The sequence below is a fragment of the Brachyhypopomus gauderio genome, chromosome 13, assembly GCF_052324685.1.
Source record: "Brachyhypopomus gauderio isolate BG-103 chromosome 13, BGAUD_0.2, whole genome shotgun sequence".
Taxonomy (NCBI): Eukaryota; Metazoa; Chordata; class Actinopteri; order Gymnotiformes; family Hypopomidae; genus Brachyhypopomus; species Brachyhypopomus gauderio.
Genome location: NC_135223.1, coordinates 7544792 through 7561059, shown reverse-complemented (window position 1 = coordinate 7561059; position 16268 = coordinate 7544792). Strand labels below are relative to the sequence as shown.

Sequence of the window (16268 nt, the reverse complement as noted above, 5' to 3'; positions counted from 1 at the left end):
AGGATCCGCATGGCTCGTTTGAGACTACGCGTGTGCTCACTGTACCATGGTGCTATTCTTCTCTCAGTGACTCTCTTATATCGTAATAGCGCAACTTTGTCTAAAGCTGTACGAAGGGAAGTCTCGACGTGCTCTGTGAAACGCTCTAGTCCTTCCGGAGCTACAAGTGGATCAGTGTTTGTCAGACCCGGTAAAATATCAGTGAGCGCGGCTATGGTGCTGGGTGTTATAGTTCGTTTACTTTGGTAGCGGGGTGGCCGATGAATACAGTCAGTTAAACACAACTCGTACGTTATGAGGCTGTGGTCAGAAACAGCCTCATTCTGGGGAAGAATTGCTAAACTGGATATGTCAATACCAAATGACAAGACCAAGTCTAAAGTATGACTACAGTTATGCGTAGGACCCACCACACTCTGAGTGATACCCACTGAATCAAGAATTGCTTGAAAATGTATGCTAAAAGAGTCACACAGATTTTCAAAATGGATATTAAAATCACCAACTATAATCACCTTATCGGCTGATAGCACTACATGAGACAGGAAGTCTGAAAACTCCTGCAAGAACTCAGAGTATGAACCAGGGGGGCGGTAAATAGTAATTAACATAAACGACTGCGACGCTTTGTTGGTTGTTAAATTTGAAACATTAGATACAGTGAGGATGAGATGTTCAAAAGAATTAAACTTGAAGCCAAATTTTTGAGAAATGCCTATATCAGAGTCGTATATTGTGGCGACCCCACCTCCTCGACCATTTGGACGGGGGTTATGGACATATCTATTGCCAGAGGGAGAAGCTTCATTTAGGGCTATATAGTCGTCTGGTCGGGTCCAGGTTTCCGTCAAGCAAAGCATGCATAGATTATGATCGGTAATCATTTCATTAACAAGTGATGCTTTAGATGACAGGGATCTAATATTTTGTAGTCCTAGTTTCAGATTTAAACCGCTCTCTGAGGGAGCATAGTTGAATTTAACATTGATAAAATTTTGTCTACTAACTTTGTGAGAATTATTTTTTGGTACTCGAGGAACAGACACAGTTTCAATCTGGTGTGACCTAAGTGACGTCTCTTTGCAGCTCGCAGACAGTCGGTTTAGTCTGTGTGTCTGCTGCCTGGCCTCGGCTCTGGTTTGTCAATCCCCATTAACTACTCCTACACTACCACTATTAATCCTAGCAGATATGCTACGGGAAATGAGAGCAGCACCCTCCCAAGAGGGGTGAATGCCATCTCGCTTCAAAAGGCCAGGCCTGCCCTCAAAATATGTCCAATTATCTATATAACCCACTTTGTTTTCTGAGCACCATTTAGACATCCAGCGGTGTAACACCCATAATCTGCTGTAGGTCTCGGTGAACCGCCGAACTGGAATGGGGCCAGAGCATATTACAGCGTCTGACATTGTCCTCGCTAACTCACACACCTCTTTAACGTTATCCTTGGTGATTCCAGACTGTCTCAATCCCATATCATCGATGCCAACGTGAATAACTATCGTTGAATATTTACATTTAGCCAGCACCTTTAAATTAGCCCTGATGTCAGGCGCTCTAGCCCCCAGGATACACTTGACTATGGCCGCTGGTGTCTCTGCAGGGGTCGCTACATTCACGTGTCGGAGCTGTGAATCTCCTATCACCAGAGCTCTTTTAACAGGTCGCTCAGTCGGTGTATTACTGAGAGGGGCAAACCTGTTTGACACGGGAACCTGAGTCGAACGGTGCTCATCCCTACGGTTATGCCGCCGAGGTGCCACAGATTCACCCCGCTGCGAGGGCTCGCTAGCTATGACTCTCTAGGACTTTCTAAAGCCCGGATGCGCTCCTCTAAAAGTGAAATCTTCTCCGTCATACTAATAATTAATCTACACTTCACACAAATGAAATTATCACTACTGATGGAAGAAGAGTAGCTATACATGCCACACTCAGCACAAGCAACAAGCCACTCAGACATGACGAAATACTAAGACTAGGACAGACCGCAACATCATATAAAACTAATGGCGTTGGGGGTATTTCTGGCTTCCCGAGTACATTCTTGTGTGCTTAGATATACTTAAACTCGATAACCAGCGTCAAGTCATTGTCTTTGCGCTTTTTAATGGGTCACATCCATGCATAACACAACGGAAAATAGACAGACGATAATAATAATAATAATGAGGACGATTCAACTCAAGAAACAAAGCAGCTTACTACTGACATAGCCTATATGTGTATGTGAAAAAAACAGAAGAGACAAAAAAACAAACAAACAAAGCAAACCTCCAACAAATGAACATCCAATACAAAGACTCCACCACAATTTTCCACTAACATAAAAATGATCAACCAATACCACCTATATCTTGGATCTCACCCACAGTAGAGCACACAACAAGATAACAATCAGGGACAACAATCAGGTCCACTTCGGAAAGCCAGAACAACCAACAAGCAACAAGTCCGAAACAAAGCCCCGCCTCGCTCTTCTTCTTGGGCCATCTTGGATCCTCTTTATAGATGGTCCCCCCCCCCTAGGGGTAGCCAATCCAAGAACATTCCTTATTAACCTGCAACAAAACAACTCCAAGGCATGCAATTAGACAGAGTCATAACACTCCCCCACCCAAAATAAAAAAAAAACAAAGCTTCACATTTTGTTTTAATTTATACATGACCTCAGAGTTTTAACATTGCTTTCAAATGCGTTTAGGAAGTCTTATACTCTCGATAAGGCGGCTGCTACTATGTTCTCAGTACCTTTCTTGTGGTGAACCTCCAAATTGAAATCCTGAATCATTAAAAACCATCTCATCAACCGCTGATTTGTATTTCGCATCCTTGTCAAGAATATTAATGGATTATGGTCTGTATAAACCTCCACAGGCAACACACTGGAACCCAAGTATACCTCAAAGTGCTGCAAAGCCATTAAGAGGGCCAAAGCCTCTTTTTCAATAGTGCTATAACCAACCTGATGTCTCAAAATCTTTTTTGAGAAATAACATACAGGATGTTCAACTCCTTGCTCCATCGTCCTGTAAGGGAACAGCACCAGCTCCATAAGCACTGGCATCAACATCCAGTTTAAACGGTTTAGGAGCAGTCAGGATTGGTGTACTGCACAAGAGAGACTTGATGGCCTTAAAATCATAGTCACAATCTATGGTCCATAGCAGTGTCTGTGAATGTTTTAATAAATCCGTCAAGGGTGCAGCCACATTAGCGAAGTTTTTGCAAAACCCACGGTAATACCCTGCCACACCTAAAAATCGCAGAAGATCACGTTTTGAAGCGGGTACCAGAAAATCACTAATGGCCTGTACTTTGGCTGCAAGAGGACATACTTCACCTTGCCCAACCAGCTTTCCAAATTAAGACACTCTGGCCTTACCAAATTCACACTTTGCAAGATTTAATGTAAGTTTGGCATCTTGTAAGTGACTAAAAACCTTTCTGAGGTTCGTCATGTGCTCGTCCCAACTAGATGAATTTTCTAGATGTGTAGCATGTTTGGCTGAGGTCTGTGTTTTATACTAAAGATGAAGTTCAGAGTTCATCCTCATAGCAGTGGCTTTGCAGTGCTGGCTCCTCACCCAGAGGAGGATGGGTTCCCACCCTGAATCTTGGTTCCTCTCAAGGTTTCTTCCTCATGCCCTTAGGGAGTTTTTCCCTGCCACTGTCGCCTTTGGCTTGCTCACTGGGGGCTTGGACTTTGTGACAACTGTTGTAAAAAACGCTATGTAAATAAATTTTGATTGATTGATTGATTGAACAAAATGTCTACCAGCCTAAAAGACTTGGCCTGCCATACAAAAGGAAATGTAGCCGTCTGTCCTGACTGTCCTGTCTGTCTTGTCTGTCTGAGTCCCTCGGGTCTGTGGTACATCACCTTCTTCATTCCTTTACCAGCGGAGGAGGTTGTGCTCTGATCTTAAATGGCAATGCTAATCAAGTATTTGTAAAGTATTTTACGTGTCAGAATTTTCAGCTTGGGTTTTTTTTTCGTTTTGGAATTGAAGAATATAACATTTCCCATTGACACATGTCAATGTGAAATATTGACACATTATTTGTTCAGTATTACTTTATTTTCTATTTAACACAAATGAATCCATAAGATGATGGTGCTTTACACAAATGAATCCATAAGATGATGGTGCTTTACACAAATGAGCCCCATATGGGTCTGTGTCCCTGGAAGTGTGGAATGCTCCAAGCTGCCCATTACAATATTGAAACCAATATAGAAACCACATACCTATTTTCCACAAGACGTTTCTGAATTTATAACTAACCTATGTCTGTTGTATCTGCTGATAAAGCAATTACGCAATAATACATGAGAGGGAGTGCTATAACGTGTAATATTGGCACTGCTGTGCTGCAGTCGTAGGCACGTTATAACACGAACCTCGAGTGTATTACTGCGATTATACCACAGTTCCATTATTGCTGTTTATTGAAAGATTTTGAGTTAAAGAGGACGAGAAAATACGACCTGTTTGGTTAAAAACACTCCCCCAGTTAAAATAGTTCCATTCGCTTGCTGTTAAACTTACACAACACTGGAACAGCCTTACCCAATAAATATTATAGAGGTAAAAATACACAAAAACAACTGGTGATAAAATTGTACAACAATTATAAAGTACAACAATTATTGATAATGGATAAAAAAAAGATTGATATTGGATTTATTAACAAGAGATCATTTTATACTGATTACTAGCTTTGAATTTCTTACTGTTACTTGGCTAGCCTAATGGTTATGTTCACTTATTTGCACACTTCCCATTGTGCAGTTCTTAAAAAATGATTAGAGTTGGGAGGTTTGTTTTGAGTTGAACGTCATGCAATTGCATTTTTGAGCATTTGGAGTTTTTTTGGGAGGTTCTTCCAAATCATCTGTAGGGGTACATGCCACGGAAAAAACATTGCTCCATCTTTTCCTGCTTTGGAGAGAAGGTCGCCAGTAACTCTTCAGAGATGTTTCTGATTTCTGACTACTAACAGTCATGATTTCTCTGGCTTCCATCTTGGCATCAGAAAGGCTCTGAATAGCTGTTGCTGCTTGTTTGTAGTTGCGCTGTTTGGCTTGTAAACGCTGCTTCGTTGCTAGGTTACCTGTATGTGGCGGAGTAATACATGGAGAGCTTCGGTTACAGTGCTATAACGCTGAGATCGCCTTTCAGCCAATCACATTGTAGGGTCGGAACTAACTGTGGTATAATAAGTTATATAAGCAATAATTTGGTGCTTTCAGTTCTCATACATGCCATGAAATGAGCACTGTGAGATGACATTGCTGAGTTTGGACTGAATAAGTGTATTTACATTCCAGAGGTACACGTGGCTCACATAAACTTACAAGCACTGTCCATGTTAATTTATTGTGTAGAGGATCCATGGTTTAATTGGTTCCATGGTTTGTGTTGAGTTTTCTGACAGTATCCGTGATGTGTTTTGTTAACTGTGTAACGTTCTCTGACAGAAGGTGTCTTTCTTGGTTTCTTCTTACCACAGATTCTGGCTGAATGCTCCTCGCCCCCTCCATCACCCACCAGGTAATTCAACTAACTAGAATTGACTAGAAAACAGGATCTAATTGGTCAGCTGTTAAAGCTAATATGCATATATCCAATACAGAACCAATCCATTCGCTCATATCCGACTGAGGAAGACGGTGACCAATGATCGCTCTGCTCCACTCATCGATTAGCATCTTTGTTTTCATATCTGATTATTTTATGTGTTTTTCATGCAACATGTGCCCATCTTAATAGCTTCCCCATAAGTGTTAGAAGACAAAGCTCCTTCACTGTTGGTTCATTTGTAAGGAGATTAAAAGTATTTTGAATGTCTCAGCAAAAAAATTTAACTAACTAAAAGTTAACTAAAGTTAAACATTTAAAATATGTGAGCTTGATTTCTGGATCATATTTCTACATTTCCATGAGCGTACAGTAGATTTGAAGAGAGAAAAAGGAACGCGAGTTCAGTGTTTGTAAATAACAGTGACACTGTAGTCAGTAGTCACACTTGGGGCACTTGGGGTGTGTTTGTGTGTGTGTGTGTTTGTGTGTGTGTGTGTGTGTGATGGACTGGGTCTTGGCTGTGGAATGTGTGTGTGGTAGTCTGGGGCTGTGGTGTGTGTGTGTGGTAGTCTGGGGCTGTGTGGTGTGTGTGTGTGTGGTAGTCTGGGGCTGTGTGTGTGTGTGTGTGTGTGTGTGTTGTGTGTGTGTGTGTGTGTGTGTGTGTGTGTGTGTGTGTGTGTGTGTGTGTGTGTGTGTGTGTGTGATGGACTGGGTCTTGGCTGTGGAATGTGTGTGTGGTAGTCTGGGGCTGTGGTGTGTGTGTGTGTGTGTGTGGTAGTCTGGGGCTGTGTGGTGTGTGTGTGTGTGTGTGTGTGTGGTAGTCTGGGGCTGTGTGTGTGTGTGTGTGTGTGGTAGTCTGGGGCTGTGTGGTGTGTGTACTTCATGTATTCACAGCACTGTAACATCCTCCAATAGTTTTGCGTATGTGAAGCGATTTTTAATTAAAATAGATGAAGTAAAAAAAACAAATATTCATGAACACATTAACATAACCTAAAGGAATTTGTATTTTATATGAATCTGTTTTTGCATGTGCAAATCCATCCACAGTTAAGGGAAAATTCCCCACGGAGCCTCAGGTACTGAACGTTAATGTTACATGTCAAGTCAGCATGAAGTCTGGGTTCTGCAGCTCACACCTTTACATGTATTTGGTTTAAAAGTGATTTAAGGATGTTTTATGTCGTGAAGGCAGTGAGTAAAAACAGCCAACAGCTCAAGAAGGGGACAACAGAGAATGTGGTGGAGTTTCTGAGACTGAATGTTTCATGAATGTTAGTGATTATAAATGATGAGATGAAGCTCTCTGCTCAAACCTGACCCCCCTCCCACGACCACATATTCATAGACATATATTTAGATATTTCCCATCCAAACATCCCATGTGCTTGAAGTCTTGCGTTGTGTGAAGGTGAGGAAAGTGCTGGGTGGGTGTGACTGAGAGAGACCTCAGGAAGTGAGGAAGACTATGGGAAGTGAGGAAGACTATGGGAAGTGAAGAAGACTGGGAAGTGAGGAAGACTATGGGAAGTGACATAGTGTATGAGGAGGTGCAGGAGGTTAGTCACTGGAGCATGCTAATGACTGCATTAGTGAAAACATCTTCCACTGTACTGGCATGTCTTTGAATTTTAGCCCCTAATTTCTACAGACTTTGGTGGTTGTGTAGGTGTGAGATAAATATAAAACCTTTTTCCCTTTTTTTGGTTTTTAATATCCTATAACCCTGCATGTTCCATTTGAACATTAACCGAAGTTGTCAATCGAAATATCTGTTTACAGAACTCCATCCAAGATGTCATGTTTCCGATGGGAATGCTAACATCACTATGTGTAAATACTGAGCTTATAAAGAAAACGATTTTGAGAATGATTGATCTTTTATTGGTTGTCTTTGAAAGTATTAATAAGCCAATCATTTATGTGACTGTGAAATTGCTTCATGAAGTTCTTTTGATTTGAGTTTTACCATCACCAATGTCTGGCCTACTGTAGTTTATATCCCAAAAGGTTCTTACACTGAGTATATTAGAATTCATGTTAATCAGCATTAACCACATATTAATCCGTTATATATGAATTTCGTTTCTTAAATTCGTTATATTTCTAACTTAAAGAATCGTTATCTTAACCCTATGTACATTTACAAGGCATGACCACACCACATTTAAACTGCTCAATGATGGTAATGAGTTATTAGCATTTGTAAGCATTTGTTAGCATTTGTATTAGCATTTGTCTTTGTGAAGTTTTTCCATGTCGTAGTGTCCATGTAAGTGTAGGATGAGCAGTCCATGTGTGTAGGCCCTCAATGAGGGCGCTAGCCTCACGATGAGCTTGAGGCTCAGACGTGCTCACCGCTAGCATGACATCGACGGGTCGATTAAACGATTTTCAGACTGCTTTCTCTTCTGTTTAAGAATTCTAATAAACCATGTTAATCTCATCAAGCTTCCTTTTATTACGGATGTGTTCAGCGTCTTCACCTCTAGGGTGGTGGAAGAGAGGAACATTAGGGTTGTGATGTGTTCTTGACATGCTGGCCTAGCCAAAACGCGTTTACATGACACATTACAGTAACATTATGTATTGTTTGATCATTTTGTACAGAGCTTTTACAGTTTTTTATGACTGCTAACAAGCATTTAACAATACTTGAGATACATTTTCAAAACTAAACACAGCAACACATTTACCTCATACAAATAGCCAAATAGTTAATACTGTTCAAAAGCGCATTTTCTTAACTAAACACCAACTCTGCATTTCACAATGCAAACAAAGTTTTCTCTTTATACACCAACTTTGTTAAACACAGCAAATCTGGTTCAAGGAGTCTGTAACAGTTTTGCAGTAAAGGTTATACAGTAAAGTATATTTTACTGTATTAGTGAAAGTCAAATTTATTTATATAGCGCTTTTCACAACACATGTTGTCACAAAGCAGTTTTACAACCGTTTAGGTCCAGATCCCTAATGAGCAAGCCAAAGGTGACAGTGACAAGGAAAAGCTCCCTATGATGGTGGGGATTAGGAAGAAACCTCGGGAGGACCAAGACTCAAAAGGGAACCCATCCTCCAATGGGCGGCCCGTTAGCACATGTCCGTGGTGCGCAGGGTGGTTCTACAGTTATATTTAAGATTATTCACCCCTGGCAGTCTTCAGCTGAAATGACTCTGCAGCCGGGACCCATTGCATCCAGGAGGGACATTTGCTCCTCAGTGGGATTGAGGAAAGGCGAGTAGGGTGGGAGAAAATGTTTTGTATGGTCTATAAACCAGTTTGCGATGACATGAGAATGACAGAATGCTACAATTTCCCATCACAAATGTCTTCGTGTTTCCTCCCACCTGTTCCCTTTCTGCTTCTGGAACCAGTTGTTGGTAGAGTTCATTCAAAAACGAAAGAAGGAGGTCACTGTTATAGGGACCAATCTGGCATTTGTGAAGGACCAAACCAGCACTTGAGATTGCAGGACAAATTGTGGTATTTGCTCCTCTCTGACCCGGTACAGTACTGTACTGCATTTTATTTCAATGATCTGAATTTGCAAAAACAAAAATGTGCATTAGTCATAGCTATTCAGCTGCCTTTGTTTTTGCAGAACTTTGAATTTTATACGATATTTAAGGTTTTGAACATTAGGTTTTCATTTTTGACATGCTGTGCAAGCATTTGTAAATAAGTCAAGAATGATCCAGAATTTTGTTATTGGATAACCTTGTGTGTATAGAAAATGTAAGCATTATAGAAACGTAAAATTACTGCATTTTGTGCAAAAACAACATGAATTGTATTAATTGTATAGCCACTGAAGACTGATGTTGTGTTCACTGTGTTTAGTTTTGAAAATGTGACTAGATTGGACAAAAGGATGTTAGCAGTCGTAGAAAACTGTAAATCTGCCTACGTCAATATCCTAATAAACTGAGGTTTTCATCTCAGTTTCAGTCAGGCTTTAATCAGATTCTTCTTGTTTTCAGTTGGTCAGTTTAATTCAATTTTACTTTTACTCTTGCAAGTCTGTATTAGTGAGAATAATCTATAGTACACATTTCACAATTCATAAAAGTATACTGATATAGAAACTAAATTATTTGTATCAATACACTTTTAACAGTTCAATTTAAATTGTGCTGCATTACTCCCTGCTGCATCCGCAGAACACTCCGATCAGAGTTCAGAGGTCATTTGTAAAGAGGAAAAGGAACAAGTTAAGCTAAGATGACATGGGAACCCTGGACACAACTGGCCATCAGGAATGTTTGCCACTGTATAAATACACGTCTGATTCTGCTGAGTTTTTTTTTTTTACTGCTTTAATATCTGTGAAGTAGAACTGAACTTTGTAGAGTTTAAATGGGTTTTGTGGTTGACCGTGTGTGGCTGTAAGACATTAGTAACCCCTGCCTACTGGAAAGTACTGGGACGTCTTCACCAGAAATCGGAAAGCTTTTGCTTTTTAATAAGGTGTGCAGCAATTTAAAAAGGAATGAAAAGTGGTTTGAACAAATAAATGTTTAATAACAGCACATGATTCAGGAGCAGAGAGACACGGGGGACTGTACAGCAACCAGACAACAGGATTTGGGAAGATTCTTCACAGTTTTTTATGCCAGTCAAACTTCTGACCCTGCGGGTCACACGGGTGTGCTGGTGTATCGGGCATGTTTCCATCATCTCGCACCGGAACTGGGAAAGGTTTGAAGGAGGAAAGTGAGTCACCATCAGCAGCTTAACAGCACGGACACCCGAGAGGCAGGCCACACTAGTACAGTAATAAGATGTTGTCATGTAGGTATAACCCACCTGGGTAGACGTAAGGCATCGACTGGTTCATCATGGTCGTTAACTTCGTGTATGGACTAACTAGCGGCAAAAAGACAGCTGCAGGAAACCGAATATGAATCTGTTACTTGAAATAGTGCATATTCATACATTTATTTTACATTTGCTTAATGAGTACTTTGAAAAATAAACTGATATTTAATCGTTGTTGGGCTAATAACGCAGACTAATCGGTGTTTATTCAGAAAATTGTTATTTGATATTTCGGAGGGTCGGCTGCTTTTTGTTTTGAAAGACTGAAGATTAAAACTGAGGATTAAAATGGACTTTTTTAACGTTCCGTTTTAATTTTCACAGCTGCATGAAAACACGAACCTGCGATGCCCAGTCCAACAGAAACCGTCAAAACGGGCTCCTTGTTCCACATCGTTTTCAGGAAATTTGCGACTGAAATGTGAATTAAATTGTTGTGACACACATTCACAAATGTCCTAGTTAGCTCAGCTCGGGTAACTAGGAGAGCTAAAGCTAGCTAACGTCGCTGTAACGCGAGCCCAAGGTCATCCACGTATCTAAACAAGCAAGTTACAATGATTTCCAATACATGAAGGTGAAACAATCGCTGAACATTTACAAGCATCTTATTGTGCAAGAAACATTTAATCGTCTCAAAATGTCACGACTTTCAAGAATCTCATTAGCTGATATACTTACTGGCGGCCATATTGCTTTCTGTAGTTCAACTAATGGGAATTGTAGTTCAAATGGAACGACGTTGGCTTTAGTAATGACGTGTTTCAAAACGCGCCGTACGGCGCACACATAATGGGTCATGTGTGGTGTGAAGTTGTTTGCTAGCTAGCTGACTAGCCCAAATAGAGTGATGTGAAGAACACAGTTTAGTTAATGTCATCTGGTCAGAGCAAATAAACTCAACCCAACGGTTCAGACACCCGGGGTTTCAGCAGGTGAACTAATGACACGAGAGGAGACGCGGAGAAGCGTTTAAAGTAAGTTTGACTGATGAATGTGTGGTGTGTGTAAACACTGAGGAAGTCTCAGGTCAGTCGTGTGTGTCGGTGCTGTATGAACCGGTCCGGTACCGTGTCGGTGCTGTATGAACAGGTCCGGTACCGTGTGGGTGTAGCTGCGCCGTGATGGTGCTGTATGAACTGGTCTGGTACCGTGTTGGTACTGTATGAACTGGTCCGGTACCGTGTGCGTGCTGTATGAACTGGTCCGGTACCGTGTGGGTACTGTATGAACTGGTCCGGTGCCGTGTTGGTACTGTATGAACTGGTCCGGTACCGTGTGGGTGTAGCTGCGCCGTGATGGTGCTGTATGAACTGGTCTGGTACCGTGTGGGTGTAGCTGTGCCGTGTTGGTGCTGTATGAACTGGTCCGGTACCGTGTTGGTGCTGTATGAACTGGTCCGGTACCGTGTGGGTGCTGTATGAACTGGTCTGGTACCGTGTGGGTGCTGTATGAACTGGTCTGGTACCGTGTGGGTGCTGTATGAACTGGTCCGGTATCGTGTGGGTGCTGTATGAACTGGTCCGGTACCGTGTGGGTGTAGCTGCGCCATGTTGGTGCTGTATGAACTGGTCCGGTACCGTGTGGGTGCTGTATGAACTGGTCTGGTACCGTGTGGGTACTGTATGAACTGGTCCGGTACCGTGTGGGTGCTGTATGAACTGGTCCGGTACCGTGTGGGTGCTGTATGAACTGGTCTGGTACCGTGTGGGTGTAGCTGCGCCGTGTTGGTGCTGTATGAACTGGTCCGGTACCGTGTTGGTGCTGTATGAACTGGTCCGGTACCGTGTTGGTGCTGTATGAACTGGTCCGGTACCGTGTGGGTGCTGTATGAACTGGTCCGGTACCGTGTTGGTGCTGTATGAACTGGTCCGGTACCGTGTGGGTGCTGTATGAACTGGTCCGGTACCGTGTTGGTACTGTATGAACTGGTCTGGTACCGTGTTGGTGCTGCAGGTGATGGAGGACTTTTCGGGCTTGGCGCTGCCTCCGCTCTTCGGGGGCCACATCCTGGAGGCCGAGCTGGAGGCGGCCGGGGTCGAGATGGGTCCGGAGGCCAGTCAAGTCCTGGAGAGCGGGGGACACGCACCCTGCCCGGGGCAGGATGGCGAGGAGGACCAGGAGGAGCTGCAGAAGAGGAAATGCCAAGCTCTGAGCAGGAGGTGCAGGGAGATGGAGCAGGTGAGCCTCGCCAGTCTCAGCGGTACGTGTGTTTTACGCTTGTGTTCAGCGTTTTTATGCTCCTACTTCATGTGTGTAACAGATTTTCAAAGGCATGTTTAGCAGACGACGTGTGGTCTTTTTCTCAGGTGAATGAGCGCACACTGGGTCGCCTTTACCAGGTCCAAAGACTCGTACGCAGGTTGAAGAAGGAGAGAAGGCAAGAGAGACACTTGGGCCACGTTTACAAATAACTTTTGTTGGGTCCTCTCGAGACCCATATTCGTCTTTGTCTTTTGTCTGCTTCATTTGTACTGACACTACGACACTACGTGATGACCAAGTCAGGATGGTCCAAGAGTTCAGTGTCGTTGTTCCTCAGGTTCCTCATGAAGACTCTGGACTCGTACGGAGATGAGTACCGGACAGTCCAGTTTACCATCCCATTAGAGGTGCGGTCTCTCCAGGCTTGCTTTACTTCATGATTATTTAAGCTTTAATTGAGTAGCTTAAGGTGAGCATTACTGCTCACTTAATCCATTTCAGAGCTTTGATTCTATTCAGGTAAAAAAGATATTTAGTTTATCCACTTTATTTTAGAATATAAGATACTGCAAAAAGAATAAACAACATTGATTTAGGTCTGTGAATGGTAGATTGGTGTTTGTTTTTTAGAGTTATTACCATATCTTTCAGAAATATTAAACTAAAAATTAATGCTCTCCCATACCCATGTTCCTGCAAGTGAGAGTAACCTGTGTCTTCACATTTCGTTTCTGCTAGGATGAGGGTGGAGCCATTTTAGATGGTGTAACAGGTGGAGATGATGGCTCCTCTCCCTCAGTACCACAGCAGTCAGCAGGTGGGCCCAAGAAAAAGAGGCATCGTATTCCAAAGGAGAAAGAGAGAGAGACTCAGGTGAGCAGACTCTGTTCTGTTGGCCTGCTGCTACCTTCACTTCATGTGGGTAGCTAAAGCATTCGCCTGTTTGACCGTCATCCTTTAAACAGGAAACATTCCCCAGTGCTACTCTATGGTTAGTATTAGTCTAGTGGTTCGTTAGGATTGGTCTCCCTAAAGCCTGTGTGTCCTGACTGTGCCCTCCAGGGGTCGTATTGGATTAGGGTTGGTCTAGGGTTAGTTGATGTGAAATGCTTTACTTTTGCAAGTTTTCTGCATGTGAAATGTCTGAGTGCTGAATGTTGAGATTTAATCCGATTTAAAATCAATTCAAGAAAATACCTTTTGGTTTTGTATTACAAAAAAAAATCCTCTTCTAATCCACATGTAGAGAATTATATTGTGAACATCAGGAAGCAACACGCCACACAGATTAAAGCTGGATTCTGATTGACTGCTCTGAACAGCACAGACTAAAACTGGGTTCTGATAGACGTCTGATCACTGATATGCTGCTCTGTACCACAGGTTGAGTCTGATCTCTGACCTCCATGACACCCACGATTCTGTTCATTGAGTTTCCTAGTCCCTCCAAACCCAGTGTCATCAGATGTGTGGAGAACACGGTGTGCTTGGTGCTGACAGCAGGGAGGAAGATCCTCTGTCCAGTGTAAGAAGTGTCCGTTACCGTAACTCACTACGCTGACGCACTGGGAACACGCACTAGGGTGAGCCGCTGTCATCACGAGTCAGCTCACTCAACCGGCCTGTTTCTTTTCATATTTGTCCCTTTTTGTATTAGACACATTTTAATAAACATGTTTATGTAGTTGTGACTTTGATTTCCTTTATAACATCAGTGTTGGTTTGGAGGTGCATTTGAATTGCCCACAAAACACTTGGGCAGGTTCCAGATCCTGCTGGAAAATGACATTTCCATCTCCAAAAAGCTTGTTGGCAGAGGGAAGCAAAGTGCTCTAATATGTCCTGGTAGTCGGCTGCGCTGATGTTGGTCTTGATACAACACAGTGGACCTACACCAGCAGATGACACGGCTCCCCAAACATCACTGACTGTGGAAACTTCACACTGGACCTCACGCAGCTTGGATTGTGTCTCTACTCTTCCTCCAGACTCTGGGACTTGTTATTTCAAGAACAATGTCAGCACAGCTGACTATCAGGAAGTAGGCCTGTCATGATAACATTTTCAGAACGATATATTGTCCCAGAAATTATTGCGATAAACAATAATGTCATTTAAAAGTGCCATTATAGAATTTTTTCTTGCTTCTGGGCTCCCCAAAGGAGCTTTAAGACAATATGCCACAATAATAATATAGTAGCATAATAATACAATTACACCAGTTTGCAGTAATGTATTGTAAAGCTCATGTATGGGGTCATATTTGAGCTTGACCACATATCTGTAGTGGCAGAGTAAAATGAGATATCTTTAGTCTCCTTCAGAATGCCATCTTTCACTTCATTATATAAGGTTGGAATGGCAGTTTGGGAGATATAGGTTTTCTTTGGCAGTGTATACTGCTTGTCAAATCTTTGCAGCATGTTTAGAAATGTTTTCTTTTCGACCGTATTTAACGGCAGCATCTCTTTGGCTATATAGCGAGTTAAGCCTGGTTTAAACTTGATGCGGCGCGAGGGTCCGCGCGGCGAATGACGTAATCGCGGTGGCATCATATTATTTAATGGTTGTTTATTTTCAAAACGCTCAATCTTAACGTCTTCACGTTCTCTCATGTTTCGTCCTGGAATTACAAGAGGCTCGTATTTGTTAACGTAATACAAGAGAACTGTTCAGTCAGATAGCTATTTGTTGTGAAACGAACAAATTCCAGCACTTTTCAAACCTGAAACACAAAGCAACATTAATTATCGTCAGGTAAATGTTCCTTCCCGTTTTTGAGGGGTGTTTCTTTAAACTACCACATATCATTTCGAACAACACTGCACAGAATGTGACGCGGAAAGTATGAACGCTTCCGCCGTTCGCGGAGTCGCGCGCTACGGTCACTATAATAAACAACCATTAAATAATGTGATAAAAAGCGAATTATTTCGAGTCCTGTTAGCCTCGAATACGTTCGCGAGTTAACACATCTCCACCTGTGTGTGTGGAGGCACTGTTATTGACGCATACACTCTCTACTGCACTCATTTCCAACCGGTAGATGTCGCTCTCTGATCACAGATTCGTCTTCCCTTAAGGGGGGGAGGGGGTGTGAGAGAGCAGCACTGCGTGCCTTTCTGAAATCTAACATAGTTGCAGTTAAAAAATTATTGATAAGTCGATAATGTAATTATCGCGACAGGCCTATCAGGAAGTTTTATAGCACTTCATGCTGTCAGGCTTTTTGGAGATGGAATTGAAAATGTCCAGCAGAACGTGGCACCTGTCCACACTGCCAAAAGTACCAATACCTGGTTTAATAACCACAGTATCGCTGTGCTTGATTGGTCAGCAAACTCACCTGACCTAAACTCCATAGAGAATCTATGGGATATTGTCAAGAGGAAGAGGAGACCCCAAACCCAACAATGCAGATGAAGGCTGCTATCAAAGCACTCTGGGCTTCCATAACACCTCAGCAGTGCCACAGACTGATCGCCTCCCTGCCACACCCTACTGCTGCAGTAATTAGTGCAAAAAGAGCCCTGACCATGTATTGAGTGCATTTACTGTACATACTTTTCCAACATTTCAACACAAGTTGGTCTTATATAATATTCTAATTTTTCTGAGATAATGATTTTGGGTTTTCCTTGACTAAGCCA

The 16268-nt window shown here is 42.4% G+C and overlaps 4 protein-coding genes across 6 annotated transcripts in view; 2 read left to right on the top strand and 2 right to left on the bottom strand.

The window, feature by feature from the left end:
* Positions 1 to 8037, top strand: part of LOC143473511 (BAR/IMD domain-containing adapter protein 2) — a 49847-nt gene extending 41810 nt beyond the window's left edge. For all 3 annotated transcript variants that reach the window (XM_076970540.1, XM_076970538.1, XM_076970539.1), the window contains exons 14-15: positions 5521 to 5561; positions 5644 to 8037. In XM_076970540.1, the coding sequence (XP_076826655.1) occupies positions 5521 to 5561; positions 5644 to 5716 (114 nt within the window). In that variant the 3' untranslated portion in view covers positions 5717 to 8037. The remainder of the gene's footprint in view (positions 1 to 5520; positions 5562 to 5643) is intronic.
* LOC143473990 (uncharacterized) lies at positions 1143 to 2000 on the bottom strand. Its single transcript, XM_076971234.1, has 2 exons — positions 1993 to 2000; positions 1143 to 1740 (listed from the first exon to the last, which is right to left on the bottom strand). Exons 1-2 carry the CDS (start codon positions 1998 to 2000, stop codon positions 1143 to 1145), a joined length of 606 nt encoding a protein of 201 aa, XP_076827349.1.
* Positions 8038 to 10092: 2055 nt separating the features above from the next.
* Positions 10093 to 11163, bottom strand: ndufa3 (NADH:ubiquinone oxidoreductase subunit A3). The gene is made up of 4 exons (XM_076970543.1): positions 11095 to 11163; positions 10756 to 10827; positions 10402 to 10479; positions 10093 to 10284 (listed from the first exon to the last, which is right to left on the bottom strand). The coding sequence occupies exons 1-4, from the start codon at positions 11102 to 11104 to the stop codon at positions 10193 to 10195; spliced, it is 252 nt and encodes an 83-aa protein (XP_076826658.1). The 5' UTR covers positions 11105 to 11163; the 3' UTR covers positions 10093 to 10192.
* A 31-nt stretch (positions 11164 to 11194) lies between these two features.
* tfpt (TCF3 (E2A) fusion partner) lies at positions 11195 to 15756 on the top strand. The gene is made up of 6 exons (XM_076970541.1): positions 11195 to 11390; positions 12370 to 12594; positions 12723 to 12793; positions 12956 to 13025; positions 13357 to 13491; positions 14002 to 15756. Exons 2-6 carry the CDS (start codon positions 12373 to 12375, stop codon positions 14017 to 14019), a joined length of 516 nt encoding a protein of 171 aa, XP_076826656.1. The 5' UTR covers positions 11195 to 11390; positions 12370 to 12372; the 3' UTR covers positions 14020 to 15756.
* The last annotated feature ends 512 nt before the right edge of the window (positions 15757 to 16268 follow it).

Coding starts and splice junctions, on each gene's coding strand:
- ndufa3 (XM_076970543.1), bottom strand. Junction 10,480..10,755: donor TGTTGGACTGGGCATCGCAG/GTTCGTGTTTTC, acceptor GGTTTCCTGCAG/CTGTCTTTTTGCCGCTAGTT. Junction 10,285..10,401: donor GATGCCTTACGTCTACCCAG/GTGGGTTATACC, acceptor AACCTTTCCCAG/TTCCGGTGCGAGATGATGGA.
- tfpt (XM_076970541.1), top strand. CDS start 12,373: ATGGAGGACTTTTCGGGCTTGGCGCTGCCTCCGCTCTTCGGGGGCCAC. Junction 12,595..12,722: donor GGTGCAGGGAGATGGAGCAG/GTGAGCCTCGCC, acceptor TCTTTTTCTCAG/GTGAATGAGCGCACACTGGG. Junction 12,794..12,955: donor AGGTTGAAGAAGGAGAGAAG/GCAAGAGAGACA, acceptor GTTGTTCCTCAG/GTTCCTCATGAAGACTCTGG.